This window comes from Drosophila montana, unplaced genomic scaffold (assembly GCF_035044405.1).
Source record: "Drosophila montana isolate Dmon_TW-CO22-7 unplaced genomic scaffold, ASM3504440v1 contig_3218_1, whole genome shotgun sequence".
NCBI classification, from domain to species: domain Eukaryota; kingdom Metazoa; phylum Arthropoda; class Insecta; order Diptera; family Drosophilidae; genus Drosophila; species Drosophila montana.
Window position 1 is genome coordinate 1,095,312 of NW_026998098.1, and position 21,546 is coordinate 1,116,857.

A 21,546-nucleotide genomic window follows, 5' to 3' on the forward strand; every position below is an offset into this window, starting at 1 on the left:
CATTTGGTATGTGTGGGTGCCCGTGTCTGGAGCTGCACCTCGCCGTGCGTTTACACCTTTCCAAAGCTGCCAGGTGGGCAGCACTGTTTAGCCAATCCCGCTGGACTGCCAACTCAGCTGCATAAATCATATCTTCAAACATCAATCATTTAATGACCCTGAAATTGCGTCTTTGGCTCTTTATTATCTTGTGATTCTACGAAGACATGACATCTCGATTTCGTAACTGTCGTTATACTCTGTTCGCGCAAGTCAACAGGGCATGCTCGGATACATTGGCATGTAATCCAATAAAAGAGTTTTTCGATTTTGAGGCAAAACCTCTTTCTTCTATCTTCAATATTAGCCCCAAAATTGTATTATGATGATGTTCTTCTGCATCTTGTACATTCTTGCCCATCTGCACTGGCTTTATTATCTGGGGAACAGAGCATCTGTCAGTCGACAGCAAGGTTCTCCATGGCTTTTCTTTGTATGGTACTTTTTGAACGTGTTTCTTTACACGTTTTGTTGATGCCGCTTGTTTAGTTACTTTTTATTTTCACCTACACTCGTGCGGCATGGCAAGTGGTTAGACATTGTCACACCATCTGCATTTAAACGGCTCGCTTGAGCCGCTTTGCCAGTGAATTGCCCATTCCGCTCACAACCTGTACATTAAATTCTTGTTAACGTGGCTAAGACAGCAGAAAAAAAGGTTAATAAACCTCCTGGCGACTCCTCCTTCCAGTCGCTTCCAGCACCGAGTGGTAACACTCTAACTGTCGCTGACTCACACGCGTTAAATTTACCTTTTAAGATTTTTGTTTGGTTTGTTTTTAATTTTTAATTTTCTTTGGCTGTATCACGAAATCTTAATTAATGGCAAATTGATTATGCGCTTGTTCAATTTTGCAGTCCCCTTTAGTTATGTAAAGATATGCAGGCGTACAAAACAGACAGTCAGACAGTCAGACAGACAGACGAACAGACAGAGCAAAAAGGGCTGCGTACCAACTTACCTGGCTGGAACCAGCCTGTTATTCAATAAGTTAAGAGCTCGTACGAGATGATGATGACATGATGATATGTGCTCCGTCCCTCCATCCGTTTGTCCGTTTGTCCGTTCATCCGGCTGGATGCATGCGCAAAACACGAATCATGTTTGCGGATATGAAACTGTTGTGGACAAGCCTTAATATTGCGGCCATGTTAAGATTGGCATAAATAGGGAATTTTCGAATTATGTAATACAAGGTTCATTGCCATAATTAAGCACAATAAAAGACAATGGAAATGGGTTCTAAAAGTGAACACATTTTAGTTATGTGTTACATTTATTTTACAAGCTGAGAATTGTAGTCAAGTGCATTTTCTAAAACACCAAAAATATCAGTGTTAACAATTTCAATTAAGTTGATAGAGCTTTAGGCATTTTAAATGTCTTTAAAATTATATATTTTAAATAGTTTATATAATTATTTTAAGTTCGGATCATGTGATAAGTAAAGTATGTCTCTTTGGGTGCTATGCCCAAAGTCTTAAGTCTTTATTATTTTGAAAAGACCAGAGAGTTTTATAAAGAAGTTATTCCAAAGTAAATTCTACCTAAATTGGAAATATATACTTAAAATATCTCTAAGATATTGTCGATTTTTTACAGATATTTAGACACTGCCAAGAACTGCAAATACTATTAACAGTATATATAAATTATATTATATATTATTATTGTCATTGGATCAAAGCTCAGTTCTTTTTTAAATACAATTACCAATTATAATATCTGTGTTCAAAATAAATATTTGTAGCCAATATTTATGAGTTTTGCTTGTGAATTTTTTAAGCATGTAAGTAAAAAGTGGCAAAATATTTTGGATTCTGCTCAAATACACTCTCAGCAGTCAACAAATATTTGATTTAATTTTGACTTGCAAATCTTAAGATAACAAAAATATAAAAAGCGTTGCGATTGATTGTTTCTGAGTGACAAAATAATTGCTTAACAAATTATTTGAAGGCTACTTTGAATGTGAAAGATGTTGACAGAAAACAGAGTTATTTTTCTACCTTTTAATACTTTTTTTATGATCATTATTGTTTTTGTAATTGTACTAGAACTTTTCCGCAGTTACAAATCAGTTTTGTTCAGCTGAAACAACACTTGATATTTTTCTGAACAGCTTTCCTTTGGTACAGTCTGTAAACGAACTTGGTTCAGGTTTGATCTAGAAAAGAATGGCAATATATACAATATATATAAGTGTATGTACATGGTTGCCCAGTTATTTCCTGAACTTGAAAACACGTTTGTCTTGTACTAGAACATGTCAGCAAAAAGTCGAATAAAAGCTAAGTGCTGCAGACAACATGGCGTATGCGCGATTTTTTGCTGGAGAATTCTTGAAATTGCGGTTCATTACAATTGCATTTTAATTGGCGTAGTCAATTAACGTGCCGTGCGTCAGTGAAGGGTGCGACAGCTGCGATCCGATCCTAAGATAGATATATATATATTCCAAGTATACATATGTGCGTGTTCGTCTGTGCAGAAGATGCCACAAAAAAGTGGTTTACCTTCTTTGGCAAATGTTGATTGCAGTTGTTTTCTTTGATTTTTTTTCGCTTTTGATAGTTACAATTAATTTTAGTTGGCAACGGTTTTTACACTTTGGTGATATAATCGCCCGCATATTCGAGCATGCTGATTATTATTAATACCATTTTTTAATCAACTGTTAAACTGGTTTTTCAATTAGAGTGAAAATGTTGATGATGGCACCTCAAGCGTTCGACGGCATTGAAATTGATTTTTTTCGACGAGTGAAAACCTTTTTTTTTACGGATTTACATAATTTGAGCAGCCAAGATTGCCCCCAATCATCGTATATGTGATTTGTATTTGAGTATTATGGTATGGTAGACAATTGCAAGCGATTTGAGTTAATTTTTATTTAAGCGAAAAGTTAGCAACTTACAAAGCTTGTTTTTAATTTAAATATTTGCTTTTTATTGAGCTGTGGCCCTGAGAAATCCTTCGTTTAATCAACGCAAGTTAATTTCATACTAATTAAAGCAAATTACAAATTTAGTCGCAACCACAAGAAACGCTAACAAAGATCATCAAGCAGATCAAGAGAAAAAGAGAAATTGGCTTTAAGAAAACTGAACAAAAACGGAATTGTTAATGAAGGAAATGCTCGACGAGCGCTTCGAGCTGAAGATGAGCCTGTAAAAAGTAAACTGTAAACTGTGGACTGTAAAAGAAATGCATAACCATAAAAAACACAGACACACACACAAAAGTTGCATAAGTGTTAGCTCCCTTTCACCCCGGGTCTCTCCCCAAATCTATCCCAAACCAAACCGAACCGAGTGGATCGCAGAGACTGTGTTTAATTTATGGCAAGTGGAGAGCACTGAAGGCCCTATAGCGTCGGCAACGGTGTTTTTTTTTTCGATGTTCAATATTGAAATGCGAGTCGTATTTAAATATGTTTATTTTTCAATTTCCATTTGCTGATCATTTGTGTGCATCTGCTCGGCGTGCTTTTATCTACCCGTTCCCCTTAATTATGCAATCAGTGAACTTTTCAAATCACCTGTCAATATACCAATTGTCAACTCGGGTTTCCGATTTTGGATTTTTGTTTTTTTTTTAACGGATTTTATATGCATAGCATTCAAAACGACGCTTAACACACTCTGATTCCGTTTCTTTAAAACGTGTCTCGCCACATGGAAATCCAGTTAACTGGATATGCCTGGCATATGACATACGTATGTCTACTTGATGACCGGTTGACCAGCTCGAGGCTCTGTCCCAGAAGTAGGAAGCATATTCGAGAATTTGTGAGCCGAGTCGCTGTCAAGACAAGGGCGCCTACGTCAATTGGAGGCGGCGTTGTGCACAGTGATTGAAAGCCTATGCAAATGCATTGAATATTGATTTATGATTTGCTTAAATAAAATGTTAATTTATGTTTGTTTCTCCGATTTGCTTGTTTATGTACATATGCGCATATTTTTATAAATTATATTTATTTGAATAAATATTTGACTACATTTTGTTGTTTTAAATAAATAAGCTGTTTGGTCATTATCAACATATCTAGCATTGACACATAAGCTTTACGTTTTGCTTAGTTTTCGAGCAGTAATATTACACTTTGGCCCACTGTGCGTTCGCTTTTCATACACGATTTATGCAAAGCGTCCACTTTACAACTAGTTCACCTTAGCAAGAGTAAAAGTTGGCAAACACACACACGTGCGAATATATATGTATATATATGTATGAATATGGGCACATCGTATCTCTTGGGAACTCGTTTTCGCTGGCTAAAACGTCTATTGAATATGTAAGGATTGTAATGGCAAATATTATGCCACACAGGTCTTATATATGGAAATTATATGCTTTCTTTTATTTTATGCTTACGATTTGTAGCATTAGTTACTGAACATCTGATTAATGAAGGCACGATTAAGCCATGCCACAAATTACTCATCTTTTCAGACGACATCTTTTTTGTTACTCTCGGAGTCAGTCAATGCAATCACCTTGGCTGGTGATAAAACTTATGCATGCATTAAAATTGACATATAAAATATATGATATATATATATTCAACCACATGAAATTGTATTTTTTTATTGAGTCAATTTTGCGGTGCGAAGTAAAAAATAATTTGTAAACCACATAAATTTGCATGGACACGCATATACATAAGTGTGGTATTTCCATGAAAGAGTCGAAATTCGCAATGCTTAAAATTAATTATCGACGACTGTGTGATTTGTTATGATTGCGCAAAGCGCCAGCGGGGGCTGTCCAAAGATTCCCTATATGAAATAAATATATATAAATATGAAATAAGAACCTGTTGACGGAGACCACTTTACAATCCGGGCCATAAGAGCCGGCACTCATTTTGTGTGCATACAAATTGGCATGAAAAAACCGAAGACAAAAAACATAAAAAGAGCGATTTTAATAAGCTTAAATTTTGCATTATAATAAATTCATATGCTCCCAAGCAATATGCATACAAATATATATGCTAAGTATGCCTAATTCTAGACCGGTTGCTTCGCTTTAAAATTGATATAAAACCAGTCTAGGACACACTCGAAATACTAATAAAATCAAAAGAAGAAAAAAAAACTTAAATTTACATATGAAACTGAAATCGAAACTGAAAACCGAAATCAAAAACGCGTTTTGTTATTCAAATTTTGTTGTTTCTTTGGTTTTGTTGGGATAATACAAAACTGGTTAGTAAGTCAGTGGGTAGCGCACACAAATTGGGTTGATTGTTGGCTATACTGGTAGTTGGAGATATATATATATATATATATATAGTGGTTGGGCCGACTTGCGTCTGTTGCCAGGTAGAAGAGAGACTGTTGCTAAACTCATCTTGTGCATTATAATAGCATTTTTATGGCTGCTGCTACTCAGCATTAGCATCACAATAATCAAAATGATGAAATATACTTTTCAATTGTTTCGTTTTAAGTTTGTTGTTTTGTTGCTTTTTTTTCGTTTTAGTTTTTTTTTTTGATTTACTTTATTTTTTATTAGGTATTTTTTAAATATACACATACAAATTAACGTAAAACTACAAAAATGAGTATATAAAAACACAAGTTTTGTTTTGTTTGCTGTTTGTTGTTGTTGTTGTGTTGTGTTGTCATTTGTCAATTTTGTTGTTCTTTTTGTTTGTTTTCATTGTTTTGTTTTGTTTTTTTTTGTTTTTTAATAACGTAACACAGCAGACTTAGCCGAGCGCGTTTTTGTAGCGTTTTAAAACGCGGCACAGTCGAAATAAAAAGTACAATATAAAAGAAGTCTTGAGTATATTGAAATAATAAAAGTCGAGTAGTGTGTAGGTGACTGTAGGAATTTGGATTGGGGCTGCTTGGATGCGAACGCACTATCTCCTTCGCTCTCTCACAATCGCGCTCTCTCTCTATCTCTCTTACTCTCTCGCACGCTGACTTAGAAGAAACCATCGCCAGTGGGATCATTGACCCATGGGTAGTTGTTGGGGCATCTGACGCAGGTTTGCAGGTTGATGGTCTCCCCGGGAACCTCCTTGGAGGTCAGCTTGCAGGTATTTGGCACCCAGCAGGCTTGTCTGCCCTCCACCACGCACCTCTCCCTCCAGGGCTCGAAGTTCTTGACCTCGCTGATGGTGCGTGGATTTTGCATCCACTGTATCACCTGTGTCATGGTCACAAAGTACACATCATTGTGATTGGCCAGGATCTCATCGATCCAGTAGAGGAAGGCGTCCAGGAACTCGGGATTGTTCTTCAGCCAGGCGGCATGGAAGTACAAACCAAGCGGTGCACGATTCTGATCGTAATGGCGATCGAAATTGTGATTCAGGAAATTGTAGAACTGATCGCCAGTCAGGATGTTCGAGCAGGAGTCCACCATGGCACAGCCAGGCAGATATTCATCATTGGCGGGATCCTCACGACGATCCAACTCATTCATCACCATCTCCCACACGGCGTGCGATCTCGTGGGGCAGCTCTGCAGATTGCCGTGGCAGCGATGGGGCATGCGGAAGTACATGGTGTATGGCCACAATGGTGGGTTCGATAGTGGAGCTGTAATGGTCGAGTCGTAGAGGAAGGCCTGCTCCTCCATCATGGTGAACTGATTGTTGCCGCCGACACGCAGATATGGAGCACGCACACCTACAACCGAATTGTCCGTAATATTCGCATATTTCTCAATGATAATCCTCATGCCGGCCATTTCCTTGGCCCAGTCATCGACCGTCGCATTCGACCAGAAACGCTCCTCATCGTTGTGCGTGATCGAGTGCACAGCAATCTCGTGACCCTTACGCGAAGTCTCCTGCACCGCCGAATAGTTGGTGTACTTGTGGGAGACGAAATAGGTGGCCTTGATGTCGCAGCCATTGGGATTCTTGCGACCCTTGAAGATCTCCTTGTACAGCTCAATGTTGTTGTTGTTGATTGCATCATCGAACGTTATCGTGATCATCATGGGCACATCCTTGGCAGGCAAATCGCCGGGTATCGAGGTGCCATCCTCCGAGCAGAAGCAATCGGGCAGCACGCAGACGGCAGGGTCACAGGGTGGTGCGCGATTCGGATCGTTGTCGATATCTATAAATGAAGTAAAAATCCGAACAGAAAGACAAAGATCAAATAAAATGCTTTGCACGGCGCAGGAAATTTATCATATAACCAGTATTAAATGCCAAAGAATTTATTAATTCAAATGTGTTATTATAACAAATGCTTCAAATGTAAACTAAAGCTGTTAAGGAAAGGCTGTAAGTAGCTACTTAACATAAGATGTTAATATTGATAACAGTTCTCTATTAACTTCTGGCTATCCCTTCAAGCGGAAAACATTGTAGACTTTAGATAGTATGATTGATACTTCTGATTTTCCTAAGCAGGTCAATAGATGTGGGAAATCTTTATAAATATCACACGGCCGGCATAGATATTAAGAAATTCTTAATTTTTGTGGGCTTATAACCTTAATTACATACATTATTTCGACTATTTTTTTCTCCGCGCACTTGGGTCTTGGCTAATCATTTATATTCTGTACGGGGCGTTTCAGTAAAGTTCAATCAACTTTATGGAAAATGATTTCAAACAATTAGCTAACTGTACATGGGCGGCAGCCGGTTCAATGAACTGCGTCGGGCCTGGAAAACCAATCACAAATCAGCTGGGTGTCGGGAAAACCGCCGTCGCCAAAACGCAAAGTGAATGGAAAATGTCTGCACAATTTCAGTACCTCATATATATATATTTTTATTATTATTTTGAATCTATATTTCTCCGTGTGAGTGTGTGTTTTTTTGTTGTTGGTTTTGTTTAAGCCGAGTCTTCGTCAATCAAGCGAAGAGCTCGACTTGGTAACTGCTTTGGCATGCAGCCAACGTTCACCTGGGCCAGGGCAGAGGGCCTCAATGTTTAATCTATGCGGCGCTGTCTACGGCTTTTGGTCAGCCTCAGTACACGCCCACGTGTTTGCCATTCATTAGCGGCCATATGCAAATTATGTATACACTACTTGCCAACGTCATTTGTAAGCCTTGCACTTGCATAGAGCATTGGGCCTGAAGCATGGAGCTTGGAGCTTGGAGCTTGGATCAGTAGCTCATCATCATAAATCAACTGCGAAAGTTTGCAGTAAAAGAAACTCTTCGTACGTAATTTTTTGTTGCTTTGGCACTTGCCAAAGTGAAATGCCAACGAGACACGCAAAGGCCAAGCAAATAAAATAATAACAAACAAAAAAGAAAACACTTTTGTTTATTTCCTTCGTTTTTCTCTTCAGGTTTTTTTCTTTTCGAATCATTTTTTGCAAGTAGGTCGCACCCGGCTTTTGTCTCCGCCTGACCTTTTATCACTCCGCCTGTCTCTCTCTTCCTCTCTACCCCTCTCTTTTTCACTCTCCTGGCACACACACTACTGACTGCCAGCTGTTGGCATTTCTTGTTGCCAATAATCTGTCGTTATAGCCAAGTGTTATGTCATCGAACATCGAACCGGTTGTGCAGCTCAGCCTCTGAATATTCCCTGGCATTTAAGCGACTTTAGGGTTTGTCTTTAGTTTTCATGCCATTTCTTTGTCCGTCCCTCCTTTTGCTCATTGTGTTTGTGCTCTTGTGTTCACATTGTTTATGGCCAACAGCAAGCTAAATGTGAGCTGGCCTTACATTTCGTTCAAGAGGATGTGCACAGGCACAGGCCGATTACGTGATAAAGTCGGCCAAGTGGCATATGGAATTGCAAGTGAACAATCACGGATCTTATTGTGTTGGTTTAAAAAAACGAAAAAAGACGTTGACTGGCATGAAACAGTTAAAAGAATCTGGATATTACATTCACATTCCTTCAAATAACAAGTCTTTTGCAGAATTTGTGTTATCTGACTACAATTATTCGATTCTTTTACAGTAAGAAAGCATCGCTCTTGGCAAAACGTTTAAGAATGTCGCGCAAAGAAAATAGAAAGGGAAAATTTAACCTTTGTATCGCAGTATATAACGATTTAGGAAAGAAACATGCTTACTATCTTTATAGAAGTTGTTGAATTTTTCCTGATTTTATGAATGTGTTAGGGAATAAATCTGTAATCTACAATTTTAATTTTATCTTAAGTTTTTAATAAGCCGAGTAAAACGTTTAAGAATGTTGCGCTAGGAAGAAGGCAGAAATAGGAAATCTTTTTATATCACTCATAATCTCATAATCTGCAATAAGATATATAACTTTCAGCAGAACTTTTAGTAAATCGTTCAAAAATGTCGCGCTAAGCAAATTATTGAAAAAAAGAAAATGAAAGCGTCAGAAAAGACTGAATAAATGCATTCAGCATAGCTTTGTCACTATTTAACAAACATATCGTTTATCATACTTTTGTATATTTGGTTTCTGCAATGTTTTATTTTTCATAAATAGACCTAAGCTATTTTCCGGGGCTATCTATGCGTAACAGTCGTCGCTTCACACACCTAATTGCCTTCGCTTCGACGCTTTGCTGCACATTTTTGTTGATATATGGTTTTTTAATCGCAGCCAACTCTAGATGGTTGCCATTTAAATTGGCTCATACTGTGGCTTCCTTATTGCCTTCGAGACGAGCAGCGAGCAGCGAACAGTGATCAGCGAACAAGTGCCTGCATTATTCAATTTCAATTTTAAATTCAATTGTTTACAAATTAATGGCTCGCTGAGCACTTGCAATGTTGCTGCCATCGCCAACGGCTGTGAAACGTGCCAATTTTCGCATTAGCCAAGACACGATCTGGCATCTATGAGCTACGATCTATGGAGGAGGTCTTAGAATTGGACGGCCGTAGCTCTGGCAATGGCCATTTATTTCTTGACTATTGTTTGGCATTTGATTTGCTCATTAATGCACATTTAAATGCGGGCTCGTCTTGAGAAATGTCGGCATCGTGTTTTGCAAATTATTAATGTAAACCCAGTGAAGAAAAAATAAAAAACGAAGCGAAATGAAAACAAAATCAAAGCAAAAGGTAAGAAAGACTCCACTTTGTTGTTATTTAAAATTAGTTGCGGTTTTTTGCGCTGGCTGCTATTTTAAAGAAATAATAAATAAATAAATAACAAGTTGCTGGCTCTTTTGTTGCTGTTTTTTTTTTTGTTGTTGTTGGTTAGTCGGCTTTTTGCAATTGCTAAAAATACAGCGTTTTAAGCCGATTATGTAAGGCTAATTTACACATGAATCGAACGGGCTTTGAAACGCCTTTCGGTAGCTGGCCCCATGCCGAGAGCGACGAAGTGGGCAACGAGGGAGATATACGTACATTTGCTTTGGTTTTATTTCTTTTAAGTCCAAGGTTAAAATTAATTATTGATTTATTTAACATTTAGATGTTGCATGCGAGATGTGTGTGACTTAAGCATGGCCTAACACCCGGGCCATTCATATGTATAGTGAATGATGCAAAATGCACGACCCAACCCAGTTTTGTGTTTGGATCAGTGATGAGATCAGCTCAAAGTTCGTTTCTTTGGCATTTGCTACCATTTCACACTTGACATTTCCACCCAAAAGAAGAAGAAGAAACAACGTATGTATAAGAAATAAGTTGAACCGAAATCCAACGGAATTTTATGGGCTTACGATCGCTCCCTCTGAAGGGCTTTACGAAACCGGTCTATACTTGGTGCAATACCTGCATTGCACGTAGGCGTCACCGCGCCCTCGCCAGCTCCCTCACAGACACTTGTCTGTTGCATAGTGTTTTTCTTCAGAGATTTAAAGAGTGGTTCCACCGACCGAACAGCTCCAAAAGTAATGTTAAATGCCGTCGACCGGTTTTAAGGTGCGACTCTGACTGGGGCAGGCTTAAATCCACTGAGCAGCTCAAAGAAATTGACGCGGCACACAAATGTAAGCCACTAGAAATGTTTTTTTCTTGTTTTTATCTTGCCTGATGATGGGGTAATATCGGATTTGAAGCCAATCCTATGTAATGCTGGCAGCTTATTTCTTGAGTCTTGCTGAATCATTCAAGTCAAACCTTATGTAGCACCGGCATTACATACACTTAATAACCACTGAGCTCGCTCAAGTCCCACTTATGATTATATTTTTAAAAAAGCTGGTAGTTATTTCGTATTACTTTCTGGCAGAGCTCTGTTTTCCGTACTCTCTTAGGTTCTACTTATATGTTCCTTTCACTCTCTGTGGCATTCACATAAAGAAGAGAAGCGACTACGCAATATGATTATTATGCAAATTATGGTTGTTTTCCTTGATTGATTCTTTAGTCTTTTTCATCTTTGAGAATTTTAACCATGCTTCCATTGAATGCGTAATCTCTGACTGATCTATCAATCTATTTATTTTTTCCAAGTCTTCCTCTCCATGCTGTCCATTTTTCTCTTAGTTATAAGCCCACAATTCTGTACTTACCGCAAGTATTCTCATCGGAACCATCTGAGCAATCCTTCTCGCCGTTACAGAAAAGGCCGCGCTCAATGCAGTTGCCATCACCGCAGGCGAGGAAACCATCCTGGCAGAGCGGCTCGTCTGTGTGCAGCAGAGGCTTCACACGACGCTCCTTGTTCTTGCCCTTGCAGTTCTTCACCGACTCCTTCCAGTCACAGGTCTGCTTCTCAATATCGAAGTACAGACCGGCTGGGCAACGAATGGCTTGCAGGCCCTGTAAATCATCAGAGCAGAAGCGGAGCAAAACATGTTAGTTGTCTGAAGTCCGTAGAGCTGGGCTAGTTAACGGAAACCTACCGATGAGGTGCACTGAATGACATCGCGACAGTTGTCACCTTCGCCAGCTACCAAACGGAACCATTCGCCGGCATCTTTGTCCTTGCACAGCTCCTTCTCGAAAGACTCCTCCTTCTTGGGCTCCTCGGTTGTGGCTTGACGCTTAACGCGCGCTTCTTCGGCATTGGCTACAATGGGGCAATTATAAGTTAATTTAGAAAAAAATTCAAGCAAAACCCAACGTAATGAAAACTCAAACAAAAGACTAAATGGTTTTGAAAGGGGCATATTAAGCTTGCTGCTGTCGATAGAAAAAAACTGAGTGAAAAATTAATTGAAAGTCAAAACAGCGTTTGATGCAATTTAAATATCTATTATTTTACTGAGGCTTCGAAATCTTTAAATGATTTGCAATATTCAGAATTTTGTTTTGAATTAAAGTTAAGAAAGGAAATTTCTAAAAGCAGACCAAAGCTTGGCTATTTTCTTTGATTAATGTTATTTCAAAACCGGAAGAATTTCAGCAGTGAACTCGGTATGGCAAATGTGGGTTGGTTTGTGTCGTATGGCTGGCACTTCCTGTTATATATATATATAAAACAAAAAAAAAAAGAAATCGATATAGACATAGACATATGTAGATGCAGACCGGGGACTAACGGCATGTCGTCTAGCTGGTTGTGCCTCTTGGGGTTGGCCAAAACACGTTTGCCATTATGAAATACGATGTCACCAATACCAATGCAAAGAACTAACGACGGGCAGACTCCATAAGCCCAGGCCAAAAATAACAAATATAATAACAGCAACAACAGCAACAAAATAATATATAGAAATACTTGTTGCGCTTGGCTATAACTTTGACATTTCGCAGTCACAGTTGGCAACAGTGAAAGAAACAGTTGCCATATTTGCATAACTGTTAACGGTTAATTGACAGTCGAACAGGCAATGCCGCAGGGCAAATTACACACGACAACATACTTGGGTACATGAATTGCATGTACTTAATCACACATATTGATCGATGGCCTGTCAAAGTCAACAAATGCATTCCACAAATGTCGAATGTCAAACTCGACTTGAATCGAATCGAAGTTACATTTTTCAGCTGAGCTGAATGCTGTTTTATGTTGAATCTCAGGATCTGTGGACCCTACAGAAATGAAAGTTGTTTCGCAAGTGCAGCAAGTTGTTGTTGCTGTTGTTATTGCGGCCAGGCAATTGTCTACGCGTCCTTTTTTGCATAATCAAGGTTACAAACAGGCTACGACTTTAATTTAGTCAGCTTTCAGTTTTTGTATTTTGAAGGCCAGTTTTAAAATATTTTTGTTGTTTTTATATTGATTGACAACTTCCGCTGCAGCAATGCAAATTAACAGACAGAGCAATTAAAACAAGCCCACACTATAACTAAGCATTTTTTAATATATGTACTTAAAAGCATATTTTGTGGTTTGTTTTTACTATTTCAATGAAAATGTTGTGCTTACCTGCGCCAATGGCCGCCAAAGCCAAAACGGCAAAAACAACAAAGAGTTTTGCCATTTTGTAGAGTTAAAAACACACGCACAGTTTCTATGATATGTCAGCAGTTTCTATTATTTTTTTTTGTTCGAATCACTATGTTAAAAAACACTCGACTTGAGATCAGCTTTGAGCAGCGGCAGTAGTTTTGTCCTTCCGTTCGCTATCAAAGCTCCATTTACACTGTTTGCTACGTTGTCGCGCACAATTTCTCGAAGCTGACGCCAAAGCCCAAAACCAACTCAAATTTGCTTCTTTTATTACACACGGCGGCGGCGGCGGCGGACGTCTCTCTTGCTGCTGTCGATCTGCAGCTGCTGGCGCTGTGGTGAGTTTTGGAAAGCGTTCGCTAGCTTTTTTTTTTTTAACAGTTAAACACAAGCACTGGCAACGGCAGGGGCGGCAACACGTTCCACACTCGTGAGCTTTTCAACGGCTTTCGTTGCTCGGTCGGTTGCACAAGTGCCGTTCAAAATACGCTCGTGACTTGACTGTCGCCCAGAAAGAGAGAAGTGCGGCACGTACGCGACACTCTTTTATATGCAAAATGGCAGCCATTACTTGTATTGGTGCCTGGTGGTGGCTGCCCCGTGGTGAGTAGCAGCTGCAGCGCGTGTTGAGCCCACCTCTGTGGACTGCAAATGTGTGGACAGCATTCGCTATTGTCGCTGCTGCCCACTTGCTGCTGCAAATTAAATTCTTGGCTTTATGTCTGAAGCTTTGAGCGCTTCGTTGGCAAATTCCAGACACTCATATCTGGGCGTATCCTCATTAAAATAAGTATGCTCACATACGTTCAGACATATCGAACAACATGATTTAACAGTTATTTTTGGGTTTCTGAAGTTTGTATACCCTAGCGACAATACGACCGACATTCAACACTTATCTCATCATAACCAAAATGTAAAAAGCACACTTGTCAAATTTAGGACAGTTACTACCTGGCCTTTTTACAGTATTTAACCGATCTTCCCTGGGCCAATTATTTATATTTCAATACGTTTCTCAATACTTAAAAAATAACATGAACAATAATGATAATAATAATAATAATAATAAAAATAATATTAATAATAATAATAATAATAATAATAAAAATAATAATAATAATAATAATAATAATAATAATAATAATAATAATAATAATAATAATAATAATAATAATAATAATAATAATAATAATAATAATAATAATAATAATAATAATAATAATAATGATAATGATAATTATTAAAATGATGATAATTAAAATGATAATAAATTTAATAATAATAAATATGTTAATAATAATCGTCGATATTTATTAATATGGAGTCTAAATTTAAAAAGATCGTGTTAAATTATTTTAATCAGTTGGGACCTGTTTTTGATTTTTATTAACATATCAGAGCTTCAAATTAGAGCAATAGAATGTGGAATGAACTTATCCACATATACCCGTTCTGCAGGCTACCTAAACTGTTTTATTTATACATTATTTATAATAAATTATGGAATAGAATTTCCCACATACATCTAAGTAAATTTGTATCCACTTCATAGTCTCCCCAGTCTCCCCAAATCGTGTTATTTATATATTTTTTATAATACAAAAGAATTTTAAAAAATTGGTTTAATAAAATATTCAAACTACTCCGCTTTAAATGAAAAGTGGTATATAATAGCATCTAAATTTAAGACATATGTCTTTGTCTTTCATTTAATTTGTTAAATAAAAATTAGAGCCCAAGGTTATGGAATTATATAATCGAAACCAACTTCTATCTCTCGACTATCAAAATCCTCCAGTTTCAGTCATAAGGAAAAATTGCAGTTTAAAATCTAAAATTCCTATTTGTAATGAAATTAAAGCTACTAATTACCGCTTTTTGTTTTTTCATATTGATAAAACAAATAAGTACTTCAATAACAAACTAATCGAATCGAAAAAATATCGTTTAGTTAGACTGTTTGTTTCCATGTGGCTAACTATCGTGTCTGGCATCTTGTCGTTCCAATTTAAATCCGCTTTTTTGTCGCTGCGACCTTGATCAGTTTAAAGCCAAATTAAAAACAATAATGGCCCATAGACCGCGGTTGCTAAATGACGGTGGGGCGTCGAAAGGCGTGACGAACTGCCAACGTCGTCGCTTCAACTTTAAAGTGTGCCAAAGTGTGTCTTTCTGTATCTTTTTTTTCTGTGCTGCTTGTCATTCGCATAAGACTAGAGACCTTTTTGAGCTGTCATTGTCTATTTCGAGTCTCATAGTTTTTTCTTCTTTTTCGCCACACTTGACATTTGCGAAGAGGAGCAAAAAGTCAGCCAACACGTTGTTGACTAGCGCTCAGATTTACATATAAAATTAAATATCCAATAGATTTTGGGCTGCCCGGTTTCCGCTTCGCCAAATCAAACTTGACGAAATTTACGTCAATTGTGGAACCAGTTTTCGATTTTCATTTAAATGTGATAAACTGTTTCAACAGAACTCCTCCAAAATCATTAATTTCAAGCGAAAAGCCGCATGCAAAATTGCAGCACTTAAAATAACTTGAATCTAAAACATTTAACACTAAATTGCTCCTTGGGGCACTTTTGACCATTTATCATGCGATTTACTCGTGTTTAAGCTGAATAAATTCGTATATTCGTTTATATATTTATATATATAAATCTATAAAGCAAAGTGCTATTCCGTACCAGGATGTTTTGTTGTCTTAAGCTGTTAGTCTTGCGGTCTGCTGCTTTGTCTCAAAAAACCGCAAATCGATAGTGTAAATATTTTATGTATTAAATATATGCACCATAAACACTTTATATTTCTTACCCAGACTGGCAGCTGATTGTAAACTTGGTAAATTGTTAATCAACATTTTGTCCACAATGTGCATAAAATATTTCCATCACCCTTAAGAGACTTAATTTAAAGCAGGTTATCAATCCGCTGGCCCTATAATATGAATAAGTAGCTGTTTGCATCATCGCAGACATTCAATAAACTTTAACTGCATTAAGTATACGCATATAAGATTTGGTGCCGTTAAGCTGAACAACCTCTAGTTTCAGACTTTACCCAGTCGCTGAGAATACTTGCTGTTGAAATATATATAAAATATGTCTAAGAAGAATAACGTAACACTTGGTACCATAAAAATTTTATGTCTAGCCTTTACAATCTCTCAGGGCGACTAGCTTTGTTGAATATCTCTTAAATATATAATATATGTAACACTTAGAAGCATTTAAATGACCACTTTTAAATATAAAAAGCAGTGCTCAGTTAATTTTGACCTCGAAAAGATTTTAAAAACCTTAATGGATATTGAATTTGAATGATTTAACAAAAAGTTACACGAAAGCTTAGATTAGCTCGATTAAAATACGCTAGGTGGAGCTAACTGTCAAAGCTCCCTTGTCTTCAGTTATGGTTTAAAATAAAGACAAAGTACTCGAAACCATGTTTAATACAATTTGTTCTCTGTATTGTTCTACTCCAACTGCTCATGCAAAATGTATCTGTATCTCTTGCATGAATTTATTATTGCTTGGCAACACCCAAAGAGGCCACATTCAATTATATCGCAATTATTTTTCAATTATAGACTTTTTGTTGCGGAAACTGAAAAGTTGAAAAGTTGTGCCTGCCACCTTGTCCTTGGCTAAGTATCAAAACATAAAATGTTATGGCCTAGCAAATTTATATATTTTCCTACTTTCCTACTTACCCACAACAACTCGAACGTATATAACGTAAATGTATACAAGTATTTTATTTAGTGCCAGCTGAGCGAAGCGGACAAATTGCTCCGATGACCTTATGTGTGCATAAATATTTCAGCCGCTTTGGCTTTGGCTTTAGCTAGTTGCCAGTTTCAAGAGCAAGGCAGAGTCCTTGATGTAGCAGAAAACTATTTGCAAACTGTAAGGACAAAAGCCAGCATGCAATAAAAGCTTCCCCCCGCCCCACTATATCATCCCCTGGGCGGTACCTAAGCGCCGCTGTGGTGGTCAACAGGTTGAGGGTAAACTATTTTTTTTTTTCACTCTGTTTGCAGCGAGCTTTTTTACTTCTTTTTGGTAGCCATGAAAATTCAATTAACAGCACAGGCGCTAATTGATGGCGCATTGAAAAGCTTTCCACTTGTTGAGAAAACCAATTGAATTGGCTCGGCCTCACGTGCTACGCCGAGCAATAAGGAAAGCTCAAGCTCAGCACGTGCCGTGTGTGGCGAAAGCACAACAAACACTGCCACAAATACAAATACAACCACAAACACAAGCTCCTCACAAGCGGCGAGCTTTACACGAACATGCACTTGAATTTCAACTGGCGACAACAGTTTGTTGCTTAGCCTGCACGCCAACGGACGTCCACAGCTCGGAGCCGATGCAGAGAAAGTAACGGTTTCCGTTTCCGTTTCAGTTCATTTTTCCATTTTCGTCTGCCGCTTTGTCAGCTCTTTAAGCAACGGTCAGTCGCGGAACGAGACGGGAACGCGACGGGCAAGACACAAGTCGCAGTCAGCAAAATTAAAAATAAAAAAAGTATCAGAAGAAACGAAGTAACAACAAAACAACAACAACGACAACAACAGTGAAAACAAAATGGAGTTGCTGGGAATTTTAGTTTCGTGAAGTAAAGTGAAGTTAAATAAAGTAAAGTAATGCGAAGTAGTAAATATTTTAATGCCAAATAATGCTCTGGGAAAGCCTTAAAAAATCATGCAAAGGGGCACAGAGAGAGCGTCAGATCCTAAATAGAACTGAGGGAATTAAAACTGTCTGAAATTAGAAAAGTCGGGAGATTAAAATAGGAATTATTCATGAAACAGGACGCGTGCATTTTACGCTCTGAAGAGCAATGAGAAAATTCGAAATCTTTTAAAATCTAAATTTGAAAAATGATAAATTGCACTCATAAACTTTTAATTTCAAACAGGACCTTCAGAGCCTAGAATGAAATGCAAATTAGAATCACCTTCAAGCTGAATCATTATAGTTTTTATGGAACACGGAACTGCTTACGAGAAACAAAGTTAGGGTTATATGGTTTAGGTCTTGGCAAAGTGCTGCGTTTTCCCTTCGGTTGGGTAAACAAACAGTTAAAACGTGACTTTATCAGGCAGTGTGGAGACCTAAATAGGCTTCTTTAGCTTCACACAGGAAGCAGGTGCAAACAGGGCAGTCGACGGTTGGCTCAGTCCCCACACAACTGGCAAAATCGTGTAGCCAATTGCTAAGTGGTTGACTAGTAAGCAGGCAGTGACAGTCACCAGCTGAGACATGTAATCAACGGGACCATCAACCATTTTGGGGCGCGTGTATCGTGACTAAGTTAAAGCTCATATTAGGGCACAAGGTCAGCGCTGAACTGACCTGCGGCTAGTTGAATAAGGTCTACTTTTAGGTCATCCAAAAATGTTGTTTCGCTCTTGGCTTAAGTAAGCTTAAGAGCAAGTTGCAGCCAAACATGGGATATGTACAAAATAAGTTCTACTAACTTTAAAAAAGCTATAAATTTTGTGCTGGAGGAAACATTTTCAGGGAAAACTTTGTTGAACGAAGTCAAGAAACCACTTAGCCAACATAAAAGGTGAAGATTTTATTATGAAAACTAAGATTATCAAAAGCATCGCTGTGATTGGGCATTTCTGATAAAAGTTTCAAATGCTTAAGAAACGTTTCGATATAAATACGTTTTTATATTGGAATAATATCAGATCCTGTCGGTATCCCACACAGCATATAGAGCTAGTTTTAGCTCGAATTAGCTTCAAGCTCTAACTAACTAGTTATGAAATGAGCTATTCGGAGGCCTATAAAAATAGAGAACATGTTCGCGTGATGTATTTCAGTCGATGCCCGTACGCGCTTTGAGCGTATAGCCGAGGGATACTTTGTGCTTGTGAACCAAGGCTATGTGCATTTCAAATGGGTAACGCTCTCGCAACAATGAAGGCAAAAGTAAACAAAAGAGGCGTGTCCAAAAAAGTAACAACAACAGTGGCAACACAGCAACAAAAGAGACCCCCCCAAAAAAAAGGAACACAATTGTCGCATGCGCCACTGGGCTGGGCCGTAGTGGGGTTAGCTGGAAAAAGTTGAGGCAGAGGCAGAGGCAGGCATGCAGGCCAACAGACCGTGTACATGACGTCATAAAGCATATTAAATGAGTTAGCACGAGAGCTGCACTGCATACTTTCAGGCATGTGAGCTGCTGCCGTAGCTGGCAAATGGCGACACTGAAAAGCCATTAACAAACGCCTAATGACGCACTCGAGACACGGACAGGGTCGCCGCGGGGGGTGGGTGTGTTGGGTTAGTCAAGCTGATAATGAGAATGCTGAGAGGTAACAATTAAATGGACATATGTGGGTCCCCAGCGCACTTAAACTCTTGCCATACTCCGCCCGCTATATCTCTATTCCGCTCTCTTTCCTGCTCTTTCTCTCTGTGCCTTATAATGAAATTGAAATATTAAATATTCATCTAATGCAAGAAAAATCACATCATCTTTTGCGTTCCATATAAAATGTTCAACAAAAGAGCAATTTATCAGCATCCCAAAAGTATGCTACAGAATGTGTGAACAACAACAACGTCTAAAAAACAACTAAAACAACAACAACTGTAATAACAAGAAAAGCACACGCGTGTAATTTGTCAAACGGCAGACACAAGCACACACATCTCACAGAGACACACACACCTACGCATAAAACAGTGTGTCAGGTGCGCGCGCGTGCCTGTGTGTGCGTCTAAAAACGCGCGCGCTTTTTAACGCTTGCACTTAAATAATGGATCCGGACACAGGATTTAGCCGTGTAACCTGTTAAATGGGTAAGTAGATAAGCTGGTATCCTAACCCTGGCACTTGCAATCAGAGCAAATAATGAGAGTGAACCCAAAAATAAACCTAATAAGCCAATGAATATTATCGAGTTGGCAAAGTAAGCGAGCGCGTGTGTGTGTGTGCGGGGCTTATGAAGTCTGAAAAGCACGTGTAGCTTATAAAATATGCAAGCCAATACATATTTTAACAGCTACATACACACTGCACCAAGAAGAAGAAGGAGACGCGAGAGCAACGCATACGCGACTTTGTAAAAGCCTGCGGCCAGCACTTTTATCTTTGCCTGTGTGTGACAGCCAGTGTGTGTGTGTGAGTGCGTGTGTGTGTTTGTTAGTGAGTGCTGCATACCTTTTGGGCGCATTTTTCATAACAAGGTTTTTGTGTGTGTATGCGAAAGATTTACCGTAAGGGAAAGCGGTATGGGCCCTGCCCAGTTTTGGGTTGGGCCTTGCTTGACCTGATTCAGCAGCAATGACAGGCAATATCCATACCAAACGATAAAAATAAGGTCTACTGAGGAATCGCACACTAAGTGTCGAAATGTGAGACGAACTACATGACAGACAGCTACGCTGAAATGCTTTTAAATAATAAAAATGTTTAAAGGTAAACAAAATTCTCATAAACTAAAAAGTTGAAATCAGCAGATGCGACAAACTAAAAGACATCACATTACGCATTGCAATTTACTTTGATAATCCAGACTTTCGTGGAATTCAACTGAAATAATTTAAATATAAAAAACGTCCTTAAGAAAAGAATTTCAACAGACTCCGATAATGTAGTACATTTTGTTTACAGACTTAATCAGAGATAAATTATATTATAACAAAACTGAAGTACGGAAACAACTGAATATTAGCCAAAATAATTTGCTTTGCTATATATTCCCCTAAATATTCGTATTTGTAACTAAATTCGTTTTGAAGACTTCAATTACCCATTACTAATCGGTAACATTTTATGAATATTATGAACTTATGTTAAACAGGACTACGCGGCCTTGTATGAATCTAGTCAAAATAATACGCAGCAGTATTTGAATAAAGTATGCTGCTGTTAGTCAACCAAGTCTGTGCCACAAAAATAACTGCAACAAAATCCTCAACAAAATTCCAACAAAACCGCCGGCGCAAAAATAGCAGCCGAAAAATGGTTTTGTGTTTGTTGTGTTTGTACTCAGCCAGTAATTAAAAGCAAATCCATATTCATTTCGTGCCTTGCGCGTCTCCCCCAAATTCCGTTGAGGCAGACCGCGCACGTAAGTATGCTACCGAAAAGAAAAAAAGGCAACCCGAAAAAGTGGATACAAAACAGAAGCAGAACTGCAAAAGACTGGTAAAAGGTGAATAGCAGGTGCAGAGTGTATCGCATGCCGCGTTTGTGTGAGTGTGTATGCATGTGTGTTCCTGCCAGGACTGAAAGGACAAT

The 21,546-nt window shown here is 38.3% G+C and overlaps 2 protein-coding genes across 2 annotated transcripts in view; one reads left to right on the forward strand and one right to left on the reverse strand.

Moving 5' to 3' along the window:
- Positions 1 to 5,672: 5,672 nt before the first annotated feature.
- serp (chitin deacetylase-like protein serp) lies at positions 5,673 to 13,539 on the reverse strand. The gene is made up of 4 exons (XM_064689609.1): positions 13,246 to 13,539; positions 11,774 to 11,940; positions 11,441 to 11,690; positions 5,673 to 7,131 (listed from the first exon to the last, which is right to left on the reverse strand). The coding sequence occupies exons 1-4, from the start codon at positions 13,298 to 13,300 to the stop codon at positions 5,984 to 5,986; spliced, it is 1,620 nt and encodes a 539-aa protein (XP_064545679.1). The 5' UTR covers positions 13,301 to 13,539; the 3' UTR covers positions 5,673 to 5,983.
- A 4,085-nt stretch (positions 13,540 to 17,624) lies between these two features.
- The window catches only part of LOC135433498 (uncharacterized), a 31,475-nt gene continuing 27,553 nt past the window's right edge, over positions 17,625 to 21,546 (forward strand). Inside the window, exons 1-2 of the mRNA XM_064689610.1 lie at positions 17,625 to 17,923; positions 19,809 to 20,102. The gene's annotated coding sequence lies outside the window, so the exon portion shown is untranslated. The remainder of the gene's footprint in view (positions 17,924 to 19,808; positions 20,103 to 21,546) is intronic.

Bases quoted from the DNA above. Each gene is read 5' to 3' on its own strand.
- serp (XM_064689609.1), bottom strand. From the start codon at position 13,300: ATGGCAAAACTCTTTGTTGTTTTTGCCGTTTTGGCTTTGGCGGCCATT. The intron at 11,941-13,245 runs GTAAGCACAACA...GCCCCATTGTAG, and splicing joins TTTGGCGGCCATTGGCGCAG to CCAATGCCGAAGAAGCGCGC. The intron at 7,132-11,440 runs GTAAGTACAGAA...CTTCATTTATAG, and splicing joins TTCCGATGAGAATACTTGCG to ATATCGACAACGATCCGAAT.